We start from the raw sequence: 23,152 nt of genomic DNA, 5'->3' as shown, positions 1-23,152 counted from the left end.
AACTGGAGGCGAGCTCGCGGCCGCAGACTGTATGTACCTGGCGCGCCAACGTCCGAGGGCTTCTCTGCGGTCATTTCTGGTGCGGTTCTCCTCTTGCTACCTGCGACGGTCGTTCGCTGCAGTACAGGCAGCCAGGATCCATTTACCTTAAGGCTTTCCTCTTTTTTGTTGAAACTGTTTGCGTGTTTTTGGATTTCTACAGCTTCTCTGAACAAGCGCGTGTGATAGTGCTTCTCTACAGCCAGAACTTCCGTGTCGGCGAATTTTATTACGTGGTCGGTCTCATTCAGTGCATGCTCTGTCACGGCCGATTTCTCCACCTGCCCCAACCTGCAATGTCGGTTATGCTCTTTGACCCTGGTGTTAATTGATCGTCCAGTCATTCCGACATAAACTTTTCCGCATGTGCATGGTATACGGTATATTCCCGACATTGCAAGTGGGTCTCTTTTCTCCTTCGCCGATCTAAGACACTCTTTGATCTTCCTTGTCGGTTTGAAAATTGTCTTTATGCCGTGTTTGCGCAATATACGGCCGATTCTGTCCGTCACTCTGGGAATGTATGGCAGAAAGGCCGTACCCGACATTTCTTTTTCTGGTTCCTTACTTCGCCGAGTGTTTGGCTCTGTTACACTTCTAATGTAATTTGTGGAGTACCCATTGCTCCGCAGAACAGTTTCCAGGTGTTGCATTTCTCGTTTGAGGTGTTGAGGCTCACATATTCGTCCTGCTCTCATTACGAGCGTACTAATCGTGCCTCTTTTCTGGCTCGGGTGGTGGTTTGACAGATTGTGCAGGTATCGGTCCGTGTGTGTCGGTTTCCGATACACGCTGTGTCCCAGGTTTTCGCCGTCCCTTGTGACCAGCACATCTAGAAATGGCAGTTTCTTGTCCTTTTCTACTTCCATCATAAATGTTATGTTGGCATGGAGGCTGTTCAAGTGTCTCAGGAATTCACCGAGCTGTTCTTCACCATGGCTCCACACCACGAAAGTATCATCGACGTACCTGTACCACACCTTAGGTTTGCAAGTCGCCGAGTCCAGTGCAAACCTAAGGTGTGGTACAGGACCGTCGATGATACTTTCGTGGTGTGGAGCCATGGTGAAAAACAGCTCGGTGAATTCCTGAGACACTTGAACAGCCTCCATGCCACTCGTGCTGGCGAAACGTCAGAAAAATCATTAGATGAACGTCAGCCGAAGAACCCGAGACAGAAGCCAATAGGCAGTTTGTCAACAAGTGGCCACGAAAGCCTTAACAATTTTGTAATGTACAGTAACATTGTACATTCAGTTTGCTAATCAAGCAATGTCTTGAAACTCAACTCTCAGTGTTTTAAGATGATTTCTCCACCAATGATGTCTTGCATATTGCAACCAAAAGCTGAATAACCATATTTGATGTTGGCTTTCATGTTTGTATGATGTGTGGGGGAGACTAAAAAAATTATATGCACATAAAATAGATTCAAACATTTATTTTAATTTCACAACTTATTTTTAGTATAGTTCATTTTCACACCAAACAGATATGTAAATATTGTCTTTCACTCCTGGTTATGATTGTGTAGGTGAAAATGGGTTCACATGTAGCCATTGCGGCAAGGCATTCAATCGCAGATCTCGTCTTCTTATGCATGTGAAATATATTCATGAAGGTGCAAAACCATATGAATGTGAGCAATGTTCAAAAACTTTTGTCCGAAAGGAAGATCTGGCTCGTCACACTATTCTACACTCAGGCATAAAAGGTATGTGAAACCGTTATGTAGTTTATTATAGTAGGCTTTCTTGTAATCTTCTTTCCAAAACTGTGATTCTTTCTTTTCATGTTTCTAGCACACAAATGCCCAATTTGCCAGAAGAGCTTCGCCATGAAATCTTCATTGAAGATACATCTTTTGACGCATACAAAGGTATCACATTTTTTCAGTTTTCTTAATGTTGTTATGTAAGGAAATTCACTGATACATTCTGAATACTGTCCTCAATGTGTGTTTGTCATAAACCAGTTTCCAAACTACTTGCTTATGATTATATGAAGTAAGTTACGCTTTTTGAAACAAAAATTTGTAAGTATATAGGCATTAACCCTTCTTGCATCTTTAATGAAAAAGTAATATGTAAATATGACAACATTCATAGTAAATTTCATGATATACAAGGCATATTTCTGAAGTAAGATCCATTTGAACATAAGTACACAATGAAAGGTTATTTCAAAAAAGTAAATTTATTTTCAGAAAGTACATACTTCACTGTATTTTTCGACATAGTTGCCAAGTTTGTTCAAAAACGTATTGTACCTCTCAACCAATGTTAAAATAGTGTCTTCATAAAAACTTGCCTCCTGCTCCGATAACCAAGAGTTCATTGCCGTTTTAACGTCATTGTCGTCATTGTAACGGTTGCCACTGAGGTGTTGTTTGAGGTGGAGGAACAGGTGGTGATATCTCAGTGCAAGATCAGGACTGTAGGGTGGATGGTCTAAAACTTCCCAGCCAAAACTGTCCAATAAATTGCGGGTCTGACCTGCAGTGTGAGGTCTTGCATTGTCATGGAGAAGGACAATTCCATTTGTCTACATGCCACGTCTTTTGTTTTGAATTGGCTCTGCGTAGCTTTCTCAGGGTTTGGCAGTACGCTTCTGCATTGATAGTGGTTCCTCAACCAACAAAACACCATGCCTATCCTTAAACACCGACGCCATGATTTTGCACTGAGACAGAGTCTGTTTGGCCTTCACCTTTACAGGCGAGTGTGTGTGTCTCCATTCCATGCTCTGTTGCTTCAATTTGAGCATGATATGCGAAACCCATGCCTCGTCTCCAGTTACAATCTGACTCAAGAAGCTGTCACCTTCTTCGTGACAGTGTGTCAAGAACTTCATCGCACACTCAAATCTTTGGTTTTTGTGGTCCCCTGTTCGGAGTTTCAAGACCCAACAGGATCGTAGTTTCCTAAACTTTAGGTGTTCAGAAATAATTTCGTAAAGCACTAATCTCGACACATCTGGAAATTCGTTTGAGAGACGTGTTATTGTGAAGTGCCTGTTCTCACGAATCCTTTCAACTAAAGCCACCAAATCGTCTGTAATCAAAGAAGGGCAACTGGATCAGTCCTCATCATGGACTTTGTCACGGCCATCTTTGAGTTCTTGTACCCACTTACGCACTTTGCTTTCACTCATAACAGTATCACTGTACACTTCGCAAATCTGTCGATCAATTTCTGCAGTAGACAGGTTCCTTGCTGACGAAAACCGTGTCACTGATGGAACCTCACATGCGGCGGGCGAGTTGATAGTCTTAAACATTTTGAAAGCACAGAATAGAACCGTACATGTTAGCTACAGAGCTGAAACTGAGCACAGTTTTTCCCGAGGCATGCCAGTACACGACGCACGCACTCATTGCAGTATGCGCGCGAACTACTAGTGTCTACAACAAAACGGACCCTACTTAAAAAAAACACACCTCGTACATACAAACGAAATGATGAAATTGAGAACAAGACATGACACATATAGGCCTCGTGTAACAGCTATTAACACACAAAGAAAGACCCAGATTTATTTGCTCTGGAAAATAGTTTACATTTAGTACATTCTGTTGTTAATTAGGGTAATGAAGTGAACATAATTGCTATTCGTAATGCACATTGTTTCTGTCTTTTTAATGTTCTTTAGAATATGTTAGATGTTTCTGAAGATATTTTATTTCAGATTTATGTTAACAGGACAGAATAACAAAATCAATTGATGACAAATTCAGGTAAATGAACCCTTCTGCTTGAGAAGTCTGGTGTAATTTGTCACCAGTGATATACTGATAATGTCAGCCTACAAAAAAATCCAGTTGCATGATTTTGCATACATTGTCAAGTACTGTTATGAGCTTGTACAACAATTCATGTAAGGCCTCCCATATGATCCTGAGTTCCAGAAATATTAACTCTTATACAGTTGATGAAAGCAAAAGAAATTAGCTGAATTCATTGAGAGACTGCTGTCATGTGGAAGAGCAGTGGCTGCTATACAAACTGCTTCATACCGCTTGCTTATCTCTCAAACTGGTGGATTAGTCCTTATGTAATGCTTAGGATCGTCAAAATGATTTGTTAAAACCTGGAAATTTCTGAGTTTGTCCATCAATTGTAATGAGAAAACTTTTAATATAAAATAAGTGCCTACACAACTGTACAGGCACTCTCCGAACATAAAATTATAAGAGAAAATACTCAGCTGTACAAACAAAATCTGAACTTATGACATCACTTGGGAAAGTGAATCCACAGCATAATATTGATAAAAAATAACTGTTTCTTGTTAGTTAAGTGTATCAAGAGCTATGGTGTCAGCATTCACATTAGCTGTGAGCTGATTTCATATCATGGGAATACAAATACCTGGGATTAACAATTTGTTGAGATATGATATGAAATGATCACATAGGTAAATTGGGTGGCAGGCTGTGGTTCATTGGTAGGATACTGGAAGAATTCAGTCAGTCTGCAGAGGAGATTACTAGTATAACACTCATGTTGCTTGACACAAAAGCACTCCGTCTTCAGGCCACAAGTGGCCCATCGGGACCATCCGACTGCTGTGTCATCCTCAGCTGAGGATGCGGATAGTAGGGGCATGTGGTCAGCACACCACTCTCCCGGTCGCTAAGTTTTCTGTGACCGGAGCCGCTAATATTCGGTCGAGTAGCTCCTCAATTGGCATCACGAGGCTGAGTGCACCCCGAAAAATGGTAACAGCGCATGGCGGCCCGGATGGTCACCCATTCCAGTGCCGGCCACGCCCGACAGCACTGAATTTTGGTGATATGACAGGAACCGGTGTATCCACTGCGGCAAGGCCATTGCCTCTGCTTGACCCAATGGAGGATATAACTGAAGTGCTAAGACACCTGTGACAGACACTTGATGAAAGACAACAATAGATCCATCAGAGCTTATGTACTTCATTTCATAAATAATTATTATGTAAGAAACTGAGAATACATTATAGTCTTCTACATAATGCTCCCATAGGGATCATGAAGACAAGATTAAAGTAATTAACTACACCTACAAAGGCATTTAAGCAGTTGCAGCTTCTGCCATGCTCTGGACAGTGGTTTGTGAAGTATAGATGTAGATGTAGTTGTTGATATAGAAGGAGCTACTACATATCTTGTTGTGACTTCTGCATTCACATACTGTGTGTGATGCTGTTTGGGACACTTCAGACATATTGTAAGTGCTTTAGTCTGCAGGTGAAGAATGTAGATGGTAGAAATACTGTGCAATCAGAGCTGTAGAACTGTAGGAAACATATTTGAACTTCACAAACAATGTAACTGAGGTAGATTAACTTACTCATTTGGATGCTGGTTGCTGATGCTATTGTATTTGTTGACAGCTTCAAACACATTGTGAATAAGGTCTGTAGGTGGTAAAAGGAAGTTGAGTTTTTTAATTGTGCAGAATGGGCATCATCCAGTAAAAAGCGGGGTGTAGAAATAACAATTTTGACTGTTTCATTTGGTGAATACTATACTATTGTCACAAAGCAAGTGTAAATATCCAGTGTAAAACACTGCATCAAGTTTCAAATTCAAATACCTCTATTTTGGACATAATCCAGTCTGTACAAGAGGCTGTAGTGGTTAGGGAGAGAGATGATGTTAATTGTTCAGAGCTGATGTAGCTATGCCGATGCACATTTAGCAATCACACAAGTTGTAAGTCCAGAAACAGACACAGATATGGATGTGTGCGGGTTAAGAATTGTTGTGGCAACCCTGGAACACTGATTGAAGATTTATTCCTTTGAGTATTGGTGTACAGTTTGATATTTATCTCATCTCCTCAATGATGTACAATAATGCCAAGAGTGGCTGTATTGGGTATTCTCTTTTCATGTTGTCTTCTTCTCCGAAAACGTCCATTCAAAAATGCAAGTCCTCATCGCATCGGGATGTGGGGATTAGGATGCAGCTCAGTAAGAGAATGAAAACTTGTCACTTCTGCATATTCTAACTTTTAATCAGTGCCAGTACATATGTCTTCATTGCACCAGCTGAAAGAACCGACAGGCACCAACATGGGTGAAAAAAACAATTGAGGTACCAAAAAAAAACTGATGGTATACCTTTAAATTTTCTGTCAGCTTACTCACATATAATCATGCCTCCCTACAATATTTTTGCTGCACAGGGATAGCGTGAATAAGAATCATTACAAATATTTTTTTTTTATTTGCATAGGCCATTTAAAGAACCTACACAACTCCCCCCACCCCCCCACCCCCCCACCCCCCACCCTCCCCTCCCATGCCCACTGTATACTGGTGTGCCCATATAACTGGACATCCGTATACAGTTGCGATGCATTTACACTATATGCACCTTTTCATCTCTGTTGTTCTTTAAACTCTTGACCTGTCAGGGTACTGAGACCTCTATTCATGGCCAAGTTTACCTCATTTACTCCTGGAACATGACATCACATAACATATATATCCATTTTTGTTGAATGTAGACTTTACTACTGCTACTTACAAAAAAATTTTAAGGGTTTTATCAGCAGCTGCATTTGAATTCAGAGTCTATAGTTTGATTGTTGGAATCCAACCACTGCTATTGCGACATTGTCCGGCGCTCACAGCTTATCTGACATATGCTGCATACGCACTTGAGTTTGTTAACACTGTCATTAAGTTGCGCTGTCCATGAGTGTGCTACAATTTCACTTATTTACCCAGAGTCAATAAAAGTGTTCATCCCATTGTTACAATGTTGTGTACTGTGCATAGTGAAACCATCAATGCTGTAGTGAGTAGGTTCGTCATTTATGGCTCTGTTGTAATCCACACATTTCAGTTGTTGAACCAGGCTCACACTACAGCATCCCAAAGACACTTGAATGGGTTCAACGTAAGTCTACAATTCCTGTATTTGTTTCCATACCCTCTCTGTGATAAAATGTGTTTTCGATACCAGTGTCCACATAGAATATAACTGTTCATCACTGTCTAGCACTGGCACACATTTTTCATGGGAACATATGGAATTCTTGCTTTCAAACCTTCAGAAAATGTTCGTAGCTCATTTACAGTTATTAGTTCATGTATGCAGTCCTGGAAAACATATTCAGCTTTACAATTCACCATATACATACTTTTTACATTTCATCATTATTACGATAACCTAATTACTTAAATTTTAAAATACGAGGTGTGGCTGGAAAAAAACCGGACTAGTACTGGTGAAACAATAAAACGAATGCAATAAGGCTGAAAGTCGCGTGGCCTGTCACGTGACTCTCGCTCCACCTACTGCTCGAGTTTCATCTGCCTCCTGCACTCAGTCTGCCCGTGGCGTCTGTTTTAAGTAGTTGACGTTTTGTCTGTGCGTCAGAAAATGTTGAGTGTACAGAAAGAACAGCGTGTTAACATCAAATTTTGTTTCAAACTAGGAAAATCTGCAAGTGAAACGTTTGTAATGTTACAACAAGTGTACGGCAATGATTGTTTATCGCGAACACAAGTGTTTGAGTGGTTTAAACGATTTAAAGATGGCCGCGAAGACACCAGTGATGACACTCGCACTGCCAGACCATTGTCAGCAAAAACTGATGCAAACATTGAAAAAATCGGTAAACTTGTTCGACAAGATCGCCGTTTAACAATCAGAGCAGTGTCTGAGTTAACAGGAGTTGACAAGGAAAGTGTTAGGCAGATTCTTCATGAAAGTTTCAACATGAACAAAGTGTGTTCAAAAATGGTTCCAAAGTGTCTCACAATTGAACAGAAGGAACGCCGAAGAATGATTTGTTCTGACATCCTGGAAAACATTGAAAGTGATCCCACCTTCTTACAAAATGTTATTACTTGCGATGAATCGTGGTTTTTTACTTACGATCCCGAAACTAAACGCCAATCGATGCATTGGAAAACTCCTGGTTCTCCACGACAAAAAAAAGCACGAATGTCAAAATCGAAATTCAAGGCAATGATGATTGTTTTTTTTTGACATCAAAGGGATTGTGCACATTGATTGGGTACCAGAGGGACAAACAGTGAATCAGCATTACTACATTAGCGTCCTGGCTACCCTACGTGAGCGAGTACGGAGAAAACGGAACGATTTGTGGAGAAAAAAGTCATGGATGCTTCACCAAGACAATGCCCCAGCTCACAGTGCGTTGTCAGTGAAGACGTTTTTGGCAAAACACAACATTCCCATCTTAGATCATCCACCCTACTCACCTGATTTGGCCCCCTGTGACTTTTTTCTTTTCCCTAAAGTCAAGTCAGCTTTGAAAGGAACTAGATTTGAGACTGTTGAAGCAGTAAAAGAAAAAGCGACGGAAGTAATGTATGGACTTACCGAAAATGATCTGCAGCATTGCTGTGAACACTGGAAAATTTGTATGGAGCGGTGTAGAGATCGAGGAGGAGAGTACATAGAAGGAGATAACATGAAATTGTAAATAATTGTAAATAAATGTTTTTTCCAGCATCAGTCCGGTTTTTTTCTAGGCGCACCTCGTATACTGGCATGTCGGGTTTGCATATTTCTTACTCTGTACACATACTTTTTCATATGACATTACATTTCTTTACATAAATATTGTACGAAAATTTACATAACACTGCATAGAAATTATACATACAAGACAGTTAATATTACGTACATTTCTTGTGATTTTGTCTCGTGTAACATTTTTCCATTTTTGCACTATCAATTTTTTTATCCCATTTTGCTCTCTGACATTACCCTTTTGAATGTTCATTTGTGAACAATCTGTATTCATAGTATCACCGTAACATTACACAGGTTGTCATATTTTTCAATCTCATTTTCCAGTATTGACATAATATTTGCATACAACATTATCATATGATGTGTACAAATTTTGTGTTCTTACATCACACCTGACACAAGTATCCATCATTACATATGCTGAGGAAAGAGAGCTTCATAACATGAAATCGTGATAAACCTATATAACTACATTTAGCTATGCCTCTAACAAGTTTACTAGGATGTATCTACTGGTCTACAGAAAATGCTATGGACAGGAAGAAGCATTCATTTTTACTTTGGTACTGCAAGCCCTTGTTCATCATTAGAAAACTATTGAATACATCATTTCATGACTATCTACTCTTATTAATCCACTTACTTCATGTTTACTATCTACTGGTACATTCTGACAGTACACTATTGTGTTATAAAAGTGTCATCATCAACAGCAAACTGTGTAATTCAGCGTCGGTGACTTACACTTCCTTTTGCTACATGATATCACTCTTGCATATTCTGCTGTGCTTTATGAGAATTATGCCAGTTAAATAGTGTAAAACAATGTTGAGATAACTTGTCTTCATGTGCAAATGTACTGTAATAACTCGGTCTCATGTACTTGTAATATTTGGTCTGATTCCTTTCATTTGGAAGCACAAGACCTAAGTTCAACTTTTTATACATCTGGCACACTGTAGCTTATTTACACACACATTCACAACATCACATGCACACATATTTTTATACATATAATTATTTATTTTGGTGTTTCTTATGCTTTGGTACCAAACACCTGACTATTGTGTTTCCTGTTTTGCCCACTATGTAATTCTGCATCGTTTGCTGGAAGGACACTTAAATACAAACATAACACTAAGTGCATAGTTTGTAACGAAGTAAAGCTGGGATAAATTTTACTTCCCCTCTTGTATTGTCATCTGCCTCCTTAAACTCATTTTTTTCAAATTTGAACTAATTACCATTAACATATGCCAGTATAATCTGTATTTTCATAAAAGGGAAAAGTTGGCTCTCAGTTTTAGTGAATATAACACCACATCTAATTTTGTGCTTAGTTTTATATATGTAATTGATTTTCTAATTTATTTGGACTATTCCTAGTTAGTATCTTTCATTATAGGGTGAAATCAGTAATTGTTTCATAAATTAAATTCTGTTGTTGACATATAAACAAATATAAATTCTGTACTAATTATGAACAATTGGATGATGAAATGCTAGTATTCTTAAAGTATCTAGTTGACTCTATTCAGAAACATGTTAGCAAAACCAGCCCTTAATTAATTCCAAAGTAATTAACACTTTTGTCAAAAGTATTGTTTGCATAACTATATATGTTAATTTCATGATTTAAACAAATAATTTTGCCTAAACCTTGTAGTAGAAGAAACTTCTAAAAGGAATGATTTTTTTATATATTTCAATTAATTTAATGAGTTAAGTTTTAATTGTAACTCCTGCAAATTTAACTTCGAACAATGTGTAGTTTCAGCACCTATTATTGTGATGATATATAAGGGCTCGATTTTTGGTCACGAGACAGTCAGTCCACGGCCGAGTTTCAGACAAGAAACCTGTGTTGGTTAGAACGACATCAATGCATCAAATTAACAGTGAAAGAAGTGTTACACCAATAGGCCATGTGTTAAAGCAATGACAGTGTCTCTTCCATATGTACCCGATTATTCCAAAGAACTGTGAATTATGTAGTTATGTTTTTACTGCTTGTAGATGTTCAACAGTAAACTATTGTAGCAGTATGTGGATGATTCGCCTGATAACTCTTAATGAGGCTTGTAGGAAGTTAGAACAATAGTGCACTGGCCATATATAACTGTGTATTATTGGGGGGTTGTGAAAAGTGAAATTAAAGTACTTTGAAACACAACTGTGCTCCTGTCGGCTACATTATTTACAGTAGTCAGTGTCGGAATCCACAATCCATTTTTCAGCCAATGTAGCAACTTGGTACGTCGACACCGAGGACAACAAATGAAATAAATAAAGCAGGCGGAAGCACTACACGCTGCTCGCTGGTTACTAATGCGTCACACTTTCAGTATTCATATATTCAATTTCTGTCAGCATGCAGTTCATTCTTTATCAATTTTTTTATGTGTTGTAAGAGTGCACATGTTTGTGCTGCAGTTGTCATTTTGACGTATCCTTTTGCACGAGGAAAGAAAAGTGTTGTCATAGGTGGGGCACAATCCTATCTCTCATAGTATATTCAAGACTTAATTTATATTCCTTCATTCCTCATGTAGATATTCCCTTGCACGTAGCACGTAAATATCCACTTGTATAAATATAAGTAGCTTGTACACAGTATCATATTGTGTGTCCTGTAGATGGTGTTTACTTTGTCCTCTGTTATGTATTCCTCAGATTAGTTATTCCTAATCTCTTAATCTTAGTTTAGTTCTGTAGTGTAGACATTTTATTTCGTTAGTAGTCAACTCACATTATAAAGTTTGCTCTAAGTGTAGATTGCTTGGTGTTTGTTTTGCTAGGCTACGATAGTTGTCTAGCAGCGATTCATCGTCTTACACTGTGCTCTCCGCATGCGTGGAGATTGTCAACCTTAAAGCTAGCCACTGCGCGTGCACAGTTCTGTCCTCATTCCACTCCACCACTTGCTATTCAACTTACCATACTTTGTCAATTTTGGATGATGCCTGAGGAGTACTCTTTGCTCTTAGTGGTACTCTACAGTGTATCCTAATTACTTACCACACAATTTTTTTTCTATATTCTACCTTTTCTTAAGTGCTAACCAGCGTATTTTCTCCTCATGCAATATTTTCTTCCTAGCAACCATGGGTATAGGTTTTCCCCAGTTGTCTATTTGTCTCTTGTCAAACAGCAGTTCCCTAGGTATAAAGCCAGTTGAGCTATGTGGGAGATGATTAACAGCTTTCTGGAATGTGGTACCTTATTCAATCCACATTGCTTGTTTGTGAGGGGTGTAAGTCTGGGTAAATTTGTTAAAATCTTTATATGTTCTCTCTATGAGACTTGCTTCTAGGTGAGACCTGGAGACAAGTATATGTTTAATGTTGTGAGTGCTCATGAACTCTTTCCAATGGGTGCCTGTGAAGTATGATGCATTGTCCGTCATCAGTATTTCTGGCTTGCCTACTTGGGTAGATAATCTGTTGTAATTCTTCTGATGATGGTAAGTTGTTGACCATAGAGTATACACTTTGGCATACTTGGAGCAAACATAGTATAGAGCAACAACATAGCTTACACCTCCTTTCTCTTGTGGATACGTCCAGCCGTGTCCAAGGAAACTATCTCCCAGGGTCTTTTAGGCAATCAGGTGTAGTTCAATTAGTTTTGACTTATTTGCATATTTATTCTTCTGACTCACAACACATTTCCATATTACCTGCAGAACGTTTTGTCTTACATTTGGATAGTAACAATAAGTGCTTATCTTACTAAGGCATTTGAAGACACCACAGTGTCCCCAAACATTGTGAGTGTATGATATAAAGTTGTTAACAAGATCCTCTGGTAAACAAACACACCACTGGCTCTGCTGTGGGTGGTGTTGGTGAAACAATATACCTTGGTAAATCGTAAAAGATTTTTTCAACCTGTCATAATTGTTCTGCAGCAGTTTTAGCCTTACTTTTGCCATCTGGGACCCTTCTGCTATAGTTGTTCCAGGCTTTTACACATCCTAATGTAGTATGTCTGTTGTGTTTTATCTTTCATCAACAAAACCCTGATTTCCTGAATTGTTCTCCAGGAATTCCAAGAATTTGTCTACACTTTGTGGAAGCCTTGATAAGGCATCAGTAATTACATTTTGATTACCTTTGATATACACAATTTCAAAATCAAATCCCTGTAAACACAAATGCCACCTAGTGATCCTCCTGTGTAAGAGTTTACAAGAGTGTAGGAAGGACAAAGACTGACAGTTGCAATACACCTTGGTATGGTTTCCCCACAAGTAATATTGGAACTTTTTGAACACCTATATTACTGCAAGAGCTTCCGATTTGGTCATGGGATATGCTTGCTCAGCTTCAGATAGGGTCATACTAGCAAAACTAATTACCTTGGGGGTAAACTCCCCATTCGTGTCTGTGACTTGAAATAAACAAGTGCCCAGCCGTTGGGAGGACATGTCTGTACACAGACAAAAGTCTTGAGTCATGTCAGGATGATGTAAGATGTTGGCATTCGAAAGAGCTTCTGTGTGTCATTGCTTGATCCATAACCAGGGGTGATTCTTCCATAGAAGCTTCAGTGGAGCATCACTATTTAAAAGCTGCTGTGGTATAAATTTTCTGAAGAAATATACTAATCCAAGATATCCCTTAAGCTGTTTCTTATATTCAGGTACAGGGCAGTGTCTGATAGCATCGAGCTTCTTAGGTTCTGGAGGTGTGCCTTGAAATAACCCTTCTTTTACCATAGTGTGACTTAATTAAGCTGGCTGTGACTCTGTATTCTGAAAACCTATACAAGGCCTGAGCCAAGAGCCGTAAGTGTTCTGACCATGTTGGGGTAGCAATCAGTGAATCATCTTCATACACAGCAACTCTACTTAACAATTCCGGTCCTAAAACTCGATCTAAAGCAGAAAAAAAATATGCCTGCACTGATGTTTAAACCAAAAGCTAGAAACAGAACACATCGCATCTGCCCCCACATTAAAAGGCAATGTACTTACAGCTGTCTTCATGTAGTGTGTTTTGGCAGTACGAGGCTTGGAGATCTGTTATGGTGAAGTACTTATGTTAAGGAATTTTAGAAGTTGTTCTTTCAGGTTGCCAGGCCACATCCTGAGTTGAGAATGAGCCGGACACTACCATCTGATTTGCTAATGGCCAAAATAGGGCTACAATATGAAGATAAGGATGGTTGTATTATTTGTAATTTTAGCATTCTATTGATGTCTTTCCTCACAGCCTCCTCCTTGGCCCATGGAATGACATAAGATGAAAAGCAGAAGGTTTTGTGTGGGTACATCTCCATTTAGTATTTGTATCCTTTGATTATACCAGGGCATCATTTAAAAACATGAGTGTAATGTATTAAAAGCTCATGCAGTTCTTCCTTTTGTTCTTCCGCAAGACATGCTGATCATTTACCTTGGCGTGCATGATGTCAGGCCCTATGTCCTCTTCCTGTGATTGCTCTATGCCATTCGCATTCTTTTATATTCATAGTGCAGGAAATTTGCTATTCTGTCATTCCATTAAGATCTGATGGTATCCACATGTGAAGTCTAACATGGAAAAATACTTTGCATTTCACAACAGATCTAATATTTCACTTACATTGTGTATGGAAAAGCCTCGCTTCCAGAAATTTCATTCAACTTTCTACAATCTGTCACAGACCTGTGTTTCACTGTCCACATGCATCCCTTTTCTTTGGTACTAACAATGCCGCTGAAGTCCAAAGATGTTGGCTCTCAAAGAGGAAAAAAAAAAGGTTCCACCATAAAAGAATTACTGGTAATAATGGAAACTGGTAGGTGTGATGAAACTGGTAGATGTGATGCTCATGTACAGACAAACAAATGATTACAATTTCAGAAAACTAGGATGATTTATTCAAAAGAAAGAGCTTCACAAGTTGAGCAAGACGATAATGTGTTGGTCCAACTCTCATCCTTATGCAAGCAATTATTCGCCTTGGCATTGATTCATAGAGTTGTTCAGTGTCCTCCAGAAGGATATTGTGCCAAATTCTGCCCATAATGTACCCCATGTTTTCAATTGGGGACTGATCCGGTGACCTTGCTACCCAAAAGATATGGCAAACATGAAGACAAGCAGTAGAAACTCTCACTAAGTGCGGGGCAGGCATTATCTTGCAAAAATGTAACCTGAGGATGGCTTGCCATGAAGGGCAACAAAATGGTGTGTAGAATATTGTCGATGTATCGTGTGCCGTAAAGGTGCTGTGGATACTGACCAAAAATGTCAGGCTATGAGAAGAAGTGGTGCTTCAGATCATCACTCCTTGTTGTTGGGACATATGGCGGGCGACAATCAGGCTAGTATCCCACTGCTGTTCGGGGCATCTCCAGCCACATCTTTGCCCTCAAATCTCAGTAGCCAGAGTAGAATTGTCTTCAGTGATGAGCATTGCTTTGAATTGAGCCCCTATGTCCAGTGAAGACCTGTCTGGAGATGCCCTGGACAGCAATGGGATACCACCAGATTGTCACCCAGCATATGGCCCAACACCCAGGAGTGATGGTCTTGGGGTGCCATTTATTTTCATAGCAGAACCCCTTTGGTTGTCATCTGTGGCTTCCCTACTACACAGTATACATCAATGATATTCTGTGCCCCATGTTGTTGGCCTTCATGGCAAGCCATCCCAGGCTTACATTTCAGAAAGATTATGCCTGCCCAAATGTGGCAAGGGTTTCCATTGCTTGTCTTCATGCTTGCCAAACCCAACCTTGGGCAGCAAGGTCACTGGATCTTTCCCCAGTTGAGAACATTTGGAGCATTATGGGTAGGGACCTCCAACCATCTTGGGGTTTTGATAATCTAACACACCATTTGGAGAGAATACGGCATGGTATCCCTCAGGAGGACACCCAACATCTCTATCAATCACTGATAAGCAGAATATGGCTTGCTTAAGGGCCAGAACCAGTCCAATGCAATATTCTGAGTCTTCATGTATGCCTCTGAATTGATGATTGACCCTCTTGGCATCAGATCCATGAGATGATGCCATCACAATCCCAGAAGACTGTAACCATGACTTTTCTGACAGACTGGGTGTCTTTAATTTCTTCTTTTGTTGTGAATCAGGATGATGCCACTCCATGGACTGCCTTTTTGTTTCCAGCGCAAAGTGGTGCACCAGTTTTCGTCCCCCATAACAATCTGTGATAGAAAGGCCTCTCCGTCAGTCTCAAAATGCTCCAATAATTCAGATGAAATGGCCTTTCTTTGAATCTTGTGGTTTGCTGTGAGCATTCGTGGAACCCATCATGAGCACCTCTTTGAATATTCTAGAGTCTCAATCATTGCAGATGCACTTCCAATGCTGACCAACAACTATAGAACCAATTGTCAAGTTATGGTGTGCCTGTCGGTATGAATAATGGCATCCACATGATTCAGCATGTCTGGAGCAGGGGTTGTGACAGGACGCCCTGAGCTTGGCTGATCATGGAGCTCTGTTTCTACATTTCCTGAGGCTGTTACTTTCTTCACCCATTGCCCAACTGTACCCCTGTCAACAGCAGCATCTCCATAAACAGCACACAAATGTTTATGGATGTTCACCATGGTTTCTTTTCTGCACACAATAATTCAATAACAGCACATGGCTTGTAACGCGAGTCATATGTAAACACCATTTTGATGGTGTACTACGGCTCTGCCATCTACCAGAATGGTTCAAAACTTCACCATCACACAGTACAAACATCAAATGTGAAGCACCAATGGCTTTTTTTAAAAAAATTGGGGCATTTCGTATTGAACGACCCTCCTAAATCACATCTACCAATTTCCATCCCGTTTGGATAATTACTCCATGGAACATCATTTTGTGTGTGAGACCCTGTATCCTCATTTAGCTTTTTCTCGCTGTGTTCTTGTAACAATTTCTTTTTACCACTGGTGTTCTGTAATGACATACATTTACAACATTTTCTTTGTCCCTTTGCACTGTAGGCAGAGCATGCTTCGCTGTTTTGGTATAGGATAATAAATCACATTTCAAATGAAATATGTCACCGTACTCAGTACATGGTTCCCCTAATTGATATTTCTCTTCTTTGTTGTTTGCCAGTCTTACTTGAGTCACTTGGTTCTTATATTTGTCTACTCTGTCTGCTCCTTCATGTATCCTCCCAATATTTACTATTTGGTTTGTCATTATTTTCACTGGACATAGGTCACACTCAGCCTTGTTCACATTTAGTACACTTATACTATTTTCTGCTTGGGAGTAATCACTGTGTTTCCATCCATGAAAATTGCTTTTTTATCTACATATACTCTCAAGATTTTCTCTCCCTAGAATTGACTGCCTGATCTTTGTTTTCATCCAACTAGTAATACTTCTTTTTGTATTACATACTGATTTCACCCAACCAATGGGTATTTCAGAAACTTGCTGCTTTACTTTGTCTATTAGTGTCACTGTTTCAGTCACTATCAACAGCAGACTATTTCGATCCCATATTCTGAACACTTTTTCACCATAAGTGATTATAGACCCTTGTTTGTTAAAAAAATATCTTCCTATTAAACCTTCATACGGAATGTCAGGCACTTGTCTCATGGCATGAAACTTGTGTTCTACTTGCACTTTCTCTGCTATGAGCAAACACATATCCATGGTCTCCAATGTATCCATCATATCTTGCTAGACCCCTTTCAGCCTACAAATTTCTTCACCTTAATTACTCTTTTCTAACCACTCTTTCTTCAAGAGACTTACATGTACCCCCTATCAGCTAATAACCATAACGTTTTAGCTTAATCACAGCATTATGTCGTAATTATCTCATTCTTTGCTTTGCATCCTATAATTGTAATTTTTGTGTACTTTATTGTGGTAACATGTGACTGCTTCATGTTCAGTGTTATTCATTTCCCTTTTTTCCCACCAAATTTCCAGTCACTTTGTCTGTACACTGAGGCTTAATATGCCCATACTTAGTGTACCAGTAGCGTTTTCGTGTTTGACAATCCTTTGCTTGATGCCCACATTCTGCCGGGTTCCGGTTACTGGAGGAAGCCGTGTGGTGTTGGTGTGCAAGAGTCACACGTCCTCTTCATAATTGCACTTACTTGGAGGTGCTTTTCCAATCTTCTTACCAAGCGAGGTAGTGCAGTGGTTAAACACTGGACTCTTATTCGGGAGGACGATGGTTCAATCCCGGGGGGCCATCCTGATTTAGGTTATCCATGATTTCCCTAAATTGCTCCAGGCAAATGCCAGGATGGTTCCTTTCAAATGGCACAGCCGACTTCCTTCCCCGTCCTTCCCAAACCGATGAGACCGATGACCTCGCTGTCTGGTCTCCTTCCCCAAAACAACAAATCCAATCTTCTTTTCCAGGATACCCAACTGTGACAGTCTCTCCCAACTTCTTCTCCAACAGTTTTCACATATATGAGTCATATTTTGTAAGCCCAATGACTCGTTGTCTGTCAGAAACTATTAATTACTTTTACAATAAATACAGTTCCAAAAATCTCTCAAGGTTCTCGCAAGTCCGCCACCTGCAACTCTAGATAGTCAGTAAGTAAGTAAGTAAGAAGTGTCTTTTCTTTTCTTTTACACAGTTCAACTGTTCACAATAATGACAGACGTAGCACCATCACGGAGTAAGGCGCACTTGCTTCTGGTGCTGGTCATGTAACTTCCTTGACGAGCGCGGCAACCACTTGCCCCCGCCGATCGACCATCACTATTGCCGTATTCTCCCAATACACATCCACCCTGCACACACACAAAACTGGCACGAAGTAGACACTCTCCCGTTTCTCACACTTGTACGTAAAATATCGGGTGTTCAAGGTGCTGGAAAGCTGAGGGTCTCTAGAATTTGCGTCCAAATTCTTGAGGCACTACAACATTTCTGGCATTTCTTTCTGTATGGCTGGTTTATCACAATGATGACAGTAATTTTGAAACTTCTAGCCCCTTGTGTGTTTGTGGGTGCTATTACTCATTGTATTTTTGCATTTCTCTTTGGTTTTCAGCAGTTTATAGCTAGGTGACCGTTTTGTCTATAATTATAATATTTCTCCCCATATTATTTTTTTCTTCCTGTTTCTCTTTGGGACTTATCTTTTCACTACTACTTTGTGTGATCATTTGAATTCAGTTACTTGCTAAAACCTGAATAAAACAAGCTCATACTAATGCATAAATGAAGTGTAAAGCACCTTTTAAATTGGACCACACCTGTCACCCTGGATACAGCCACTCTGCCTGATTTGGACAGCTCATCTATTCTCCCCATGATGTTATTGCTTCATATGGGCATTGTCTGGTTTCAAACGTCTAGTTCTTTTACCTGAGTAATTCTCTTCTAACATTTTGCATATCTGGCTTTCAGTGCTAGTCTTATCACTTACAGTTCACATGACCTTTCCATCCCAAGTAATGTTAGACTTCCCATATTGTAACAATATCTTATCTTCATTCTGCATGTCCTCAAATGCTGCATTCAGGTCCACAGTAATTGCTCTTAGCTCGAAATTTTTCCCATCAAAAGACTTAATTGTTAATATTGGTATGTCTCTAGCACTGATTCCACTAACTTCATTACTTCTAAAAAGATTCATTTTATACAGCCATATAAGATCTTAATACTAATGCTGCTGTTACTTGCCCGTGTGGTCTTTAGTTCAGTTGGTTGGTTTGTGGGGGTTGAAGTGACCAGAGGTTTTGGATTAAATAGCAGTAGTTATAGCTGTGTTGTTCTTCTTTTGGTGTTGCCTTCTGTGCTCTTACAAGTCCTTCTGGGCTTTTCTTTCATTTTTCTTCAATTTTTCTGCCTTCAATAAGCTTGGCTGGGCTTCAGAATGGGCTGCTTCTTCTTTCCATATTACCTTTATACTTAATATCTTCTATCGTCATCTGTAAGCATTTATAAGTTTGACTAGATATCCTTTCCATTCCCTCACCTAATTTCTGGTCTTGGCTACCAAAATGCCTCCACCCCCCACATCTGCCACCAAAAATGCTTTGACATGTCACATCCCCATTAGTTCTTGTCAGGACTTCAGTGACAGTTGCTTATGGGCTGGGTGCTTTGTGTAGTCATAGGCAGTGAGAGGGACTAAAAGCCTTCCTCAGGTACTTAGGAAAGGTGAGGGAAATGGAGAGGGTTGTTATCAGATTAGGAAGTATTCTGAATTTCGGTCAGGTAACACATAAATAGTTTAAACAGTTTACTTCACATATTGACCTTATTGGGAGATGTGTCTTATGGTGGCTTTATCTGTAAGGCTTACCAGCGTAACTCCTTCAAGAGACAGTTGCGGTATAGCAAATTCTCCTAATTACTCTAAAAATATTGGTTCCTAGTTGCCAGAGACGAGTACTGCTTCACAACTCAGTCTGCTTACTTATAGAGAATCCATGTGTCTCACACTTTTTTTTTTCCTTAATGACTCAGAGATGAGCACTATGACTTGTTCTAACTCCTTACAGAAGCACCTGCATTAGCCCAGCAATAGTGAAAAGTGCAGAGTACTCTTGTTCTTCTATGATCTCTCTCTCTCTCTCTCTCTCTCTCTCTCTCACACACACACACACACACACACACACACACACACACACACACACACACACACACACACACACACAATTTATGTTGTTTTATACGTATCTAAGTGAAAATGGTATGCAGACTTCTTTCTAGATTGCACACTGCTGCATTTCACTCAGCTCTGTGACGTTGAGGCTGCACTTGTGCTCTCCATGTATCTTGGTAAGCCTCCAATCCCCAACTGCTAGGAGTGGCAAATGGATCAGCAGAGAAAAACAGACTCAAAATCAAAAATTATAACAGACAGGAAAAAGCAGCAACATGATAAGAATTAAAGAAGAAGAAAAATGCAGGAAAAGAAGCAGCCAAAGAAGTAATACATTTTTAAAACAAATCACGAAGGGGTTTACATTTTTAAAATGAAACATTAATGAATTTACTAACATTTCTCAAATATTATGTTCAAACACATTCATGCAATTTTTTATTTAACAGTTATTACTAGTTTCTACGACTTCATATCTACAGGAGAACAATTGCTACCACTGGCGTTAGCTAGTGTGTGGTTTTATTCCTTTAAGTAAAGTTGTTCAGAGTTTTCAGTACACCTATTTATTCCTTGTATAACCTCCTTAACACTTTTGACACCCAGCCAGCTAGCAAAATTTTGGGTCTAAAAAACCAGAATTTATGCCATTCTTTAAAATGTTTCTGGCACAATTGTGTTTGGTGTATCTAAAGCGGTAATACACACTAACATATTTATTTTAGTTCTGTGATACATTACAAATTTTACAGTAATGATGACAGAAAGTCTAACCATCCTTTAAAAAAAGTACAAGGTGAGTTCTTGAGCAATTTCATGTGCATTTGGCTTTTGTATAGAAAAGCATGAAACTTTCTGACATGCAGAAAAGTATGTTGCAATTGGGGCAGTACCAGGTTTTTCTTTACTGATTGCTTTACTAGTAGACTATTTCATCTTCTCTGAACAATCATCCAAACCCAGGTTGGATGCTGGATTGTCTCAGTTGCAGGAAAGAGTCCTTCACAAATTTCATCAGGCCATGCCCATTCATATATTTCCCCCTTCAATTCAGAATCATTGTATTCTTCCTCAAAAAGTTCTTACTCAGCCAACAAACTTTAGCAGAGTTAAAGAAGACATCAAAACTTAACGAGTATTTGCACTGATATCGCAATAACACAAGCACACTATGACTCAGTCAGTCTCAAAGCAGCTCTTACCTTTGCCACTGCTTCTGTCAAAGTAATTCTATAACTTACAACAGAGGGCAGCACCTGTCAAGAGATGGGTAGTAAGATGTCCATACATTGTTTTCATATGAAACCAGTCCAGTTTTTGGACGATAGATGACTCTTGTGTCTTGGAAGATCACGGTCCAAAATATACCCTGGTGTTCTTTCATCACAGTGTCTTGGCTGGAGTTGCATTCAGGCGTGTCCACCAAAGTAGTACATAAATTCAGATTTGAATTACAAGCTAGAGGACAAATGTAAGGATGTGGAGGCCTATCTCACTAGGGGTAAGATAGATACCGCCTACAGGAAAATTAAAGAGACCTTTGGAGATAAGAGAACGACTTGTATGAATATCAAGAGCTCAGATGGAAACCCAGTTCTAAGCAAAGAAGGGAAAGCAGAAAGGTGGAAGGAGTATATAGAGGGTCTATACAAGGGCGATGTACTTGAGGACAATATTATGGAAATGGAAGAGGATGTAGATGAAGATGAAATGGGAGATATGATACTGCGTGAAGAGTTTGACAGAGCACTGAAAGACCTGAGTCGAAACAAGGCCCCCGGAGTAGACAATATTCCATTGGAACTACTGACGGCCGTGGGAGAGCCAGTCCTGAAAAAACTCTACCATCTGGTGAGCAAGATGTATGAAACAGGCGAAATACCCTCAGACTTCAAGAAGAATATAATAATTCCAATCCCAAAGAAAGCAGGTGTTGACAGATGTGAAAATTACCGAACTATCAGCTTAATAAGCCACAGCTGCAAAATACTAACACGAATTCTTTACAGACGAATGGAAAAACTAGTAGAAGCCAACCTCGGGGAAGATCAGTTTGGATTCCGTAGAAACACTGGAACACGTGAGGCAATACTGACCTTACGACTTATCTTAGAAGAAAGATTAAGGAAAGGCAAACCTACGTTTCTAGCATTTGTAGACTTAGAGAAAGCTTTTGACAATGTTGACTGGAATACTCTCTTTCAAATTCTAAAGGTGGCAGGGGTAAAATACAGGGAGCGAAAGGCTATTTACAATTTGTACAGAAACCAGATGGCAGTTATAAGAGTCGAGGGACATGAAAGGGAAGCAGTGGTTGGGAAGGGAGTAAGACAGGGTTGTAGCCTCTCCCCGATGTTATTCAATCTGTATATTGAGCAAGCAGTAAAGGACTTGGAAGAGCAGTTGAATGGAATGGACAGTGTCTTGAAAGGAGGATATAAGATGAACATCAACAAAAGCAAAACAAGGATAATGGAATGTAGTCTAATTAAGTCGGGTGATGCTGAGGGAATTAGATTAGGAAATGAGGCACTTAAAGTAGTAAAGGAGTTTTGCTATTTGGGGAGCAAAATAACTGATGATGGTCGAAGTAGAGAGGATATAAAATGTAGGCTGGCAATGGCAAGGAAAGCGTTTCTGAAAAAGAGAAAGTTGTTAACATCCAGTATTGATTTAAGTGTCAGGAAGTCATTTCTGAAAGTATTCGTATGGAGTGTAGCCATGTATGGAAGTGAAACATGGACGATAAATAGTTTGGACAAGAAGAGAATAGAAGCTTTCGAAATGTGGTGCTACAGAAGAATGCTGAAGATTAGATGGGTAGATCACATAACTAATGAGGAAGTATTGAATAGGATTGGGGAGAAGAGAAGTTTGTGGCACAACTTGACCAGAAGAAGGGATCGGTTGGTAGGACATGTTCTGAGGCATCAAGGGATCACCAATTTAGTATTGGAGGGCAGCGTGGAGGGTAAAAATCGTAGAGGGAGACCAAGAGATGAATACACTAAGCAGATTCAGAAGGATGTAGGTTGCAGTAGGTACT

General features: G+C 39.6%; 1 protein-coding gene across 1 annotated transcript in view; it reads left to right on the top strand.

Moving 5' to 3' along the window:
* The window catches only part of LOC124802753 (gastrula zinc finger protein XlCGF57.1-like), a 249,541-nt gene that overhangs the window by 210,939 nt on the left and 15,450 nt on the right, over positions 1-23,152 (top strand). Inside the window, exons 11-12 of the mRNA XM_047263739.1 lie at positions 1,574-1,753; positions 1,842-1,918. Coding sequence (XP_047119695.1) covers positions 1,574-1,753; positions 1,842-1,918 — 257 coding nt within the window. The remainder of the gene's footprint in view (positions 1-1,573; positions 1,754-1,841; positions 1,919-23,152) is intronic.

This window comes from Schistocerca piceifrons, chromosome 6 (assembly GCF_021461385.2).
Source record: "Schistocerca piceifrons isolate TAMUIC-IGC-003096 chromosome 6, iqSchPice1.1, whole genome shotgun sequence".
Taxonomy (NCBI): domain Eukaryota; kingdom Metazoa; phylum Arthropoda; class Insecta; order Orthoptera; family Acrididae; genus Schistocerca; species Schistocerca piceifrons.
The sequence above is the reverse complement of the archived record's forward strand: the minus strand, read 5'-3'. Positions and strand labels throughout refer to the sequence as shown.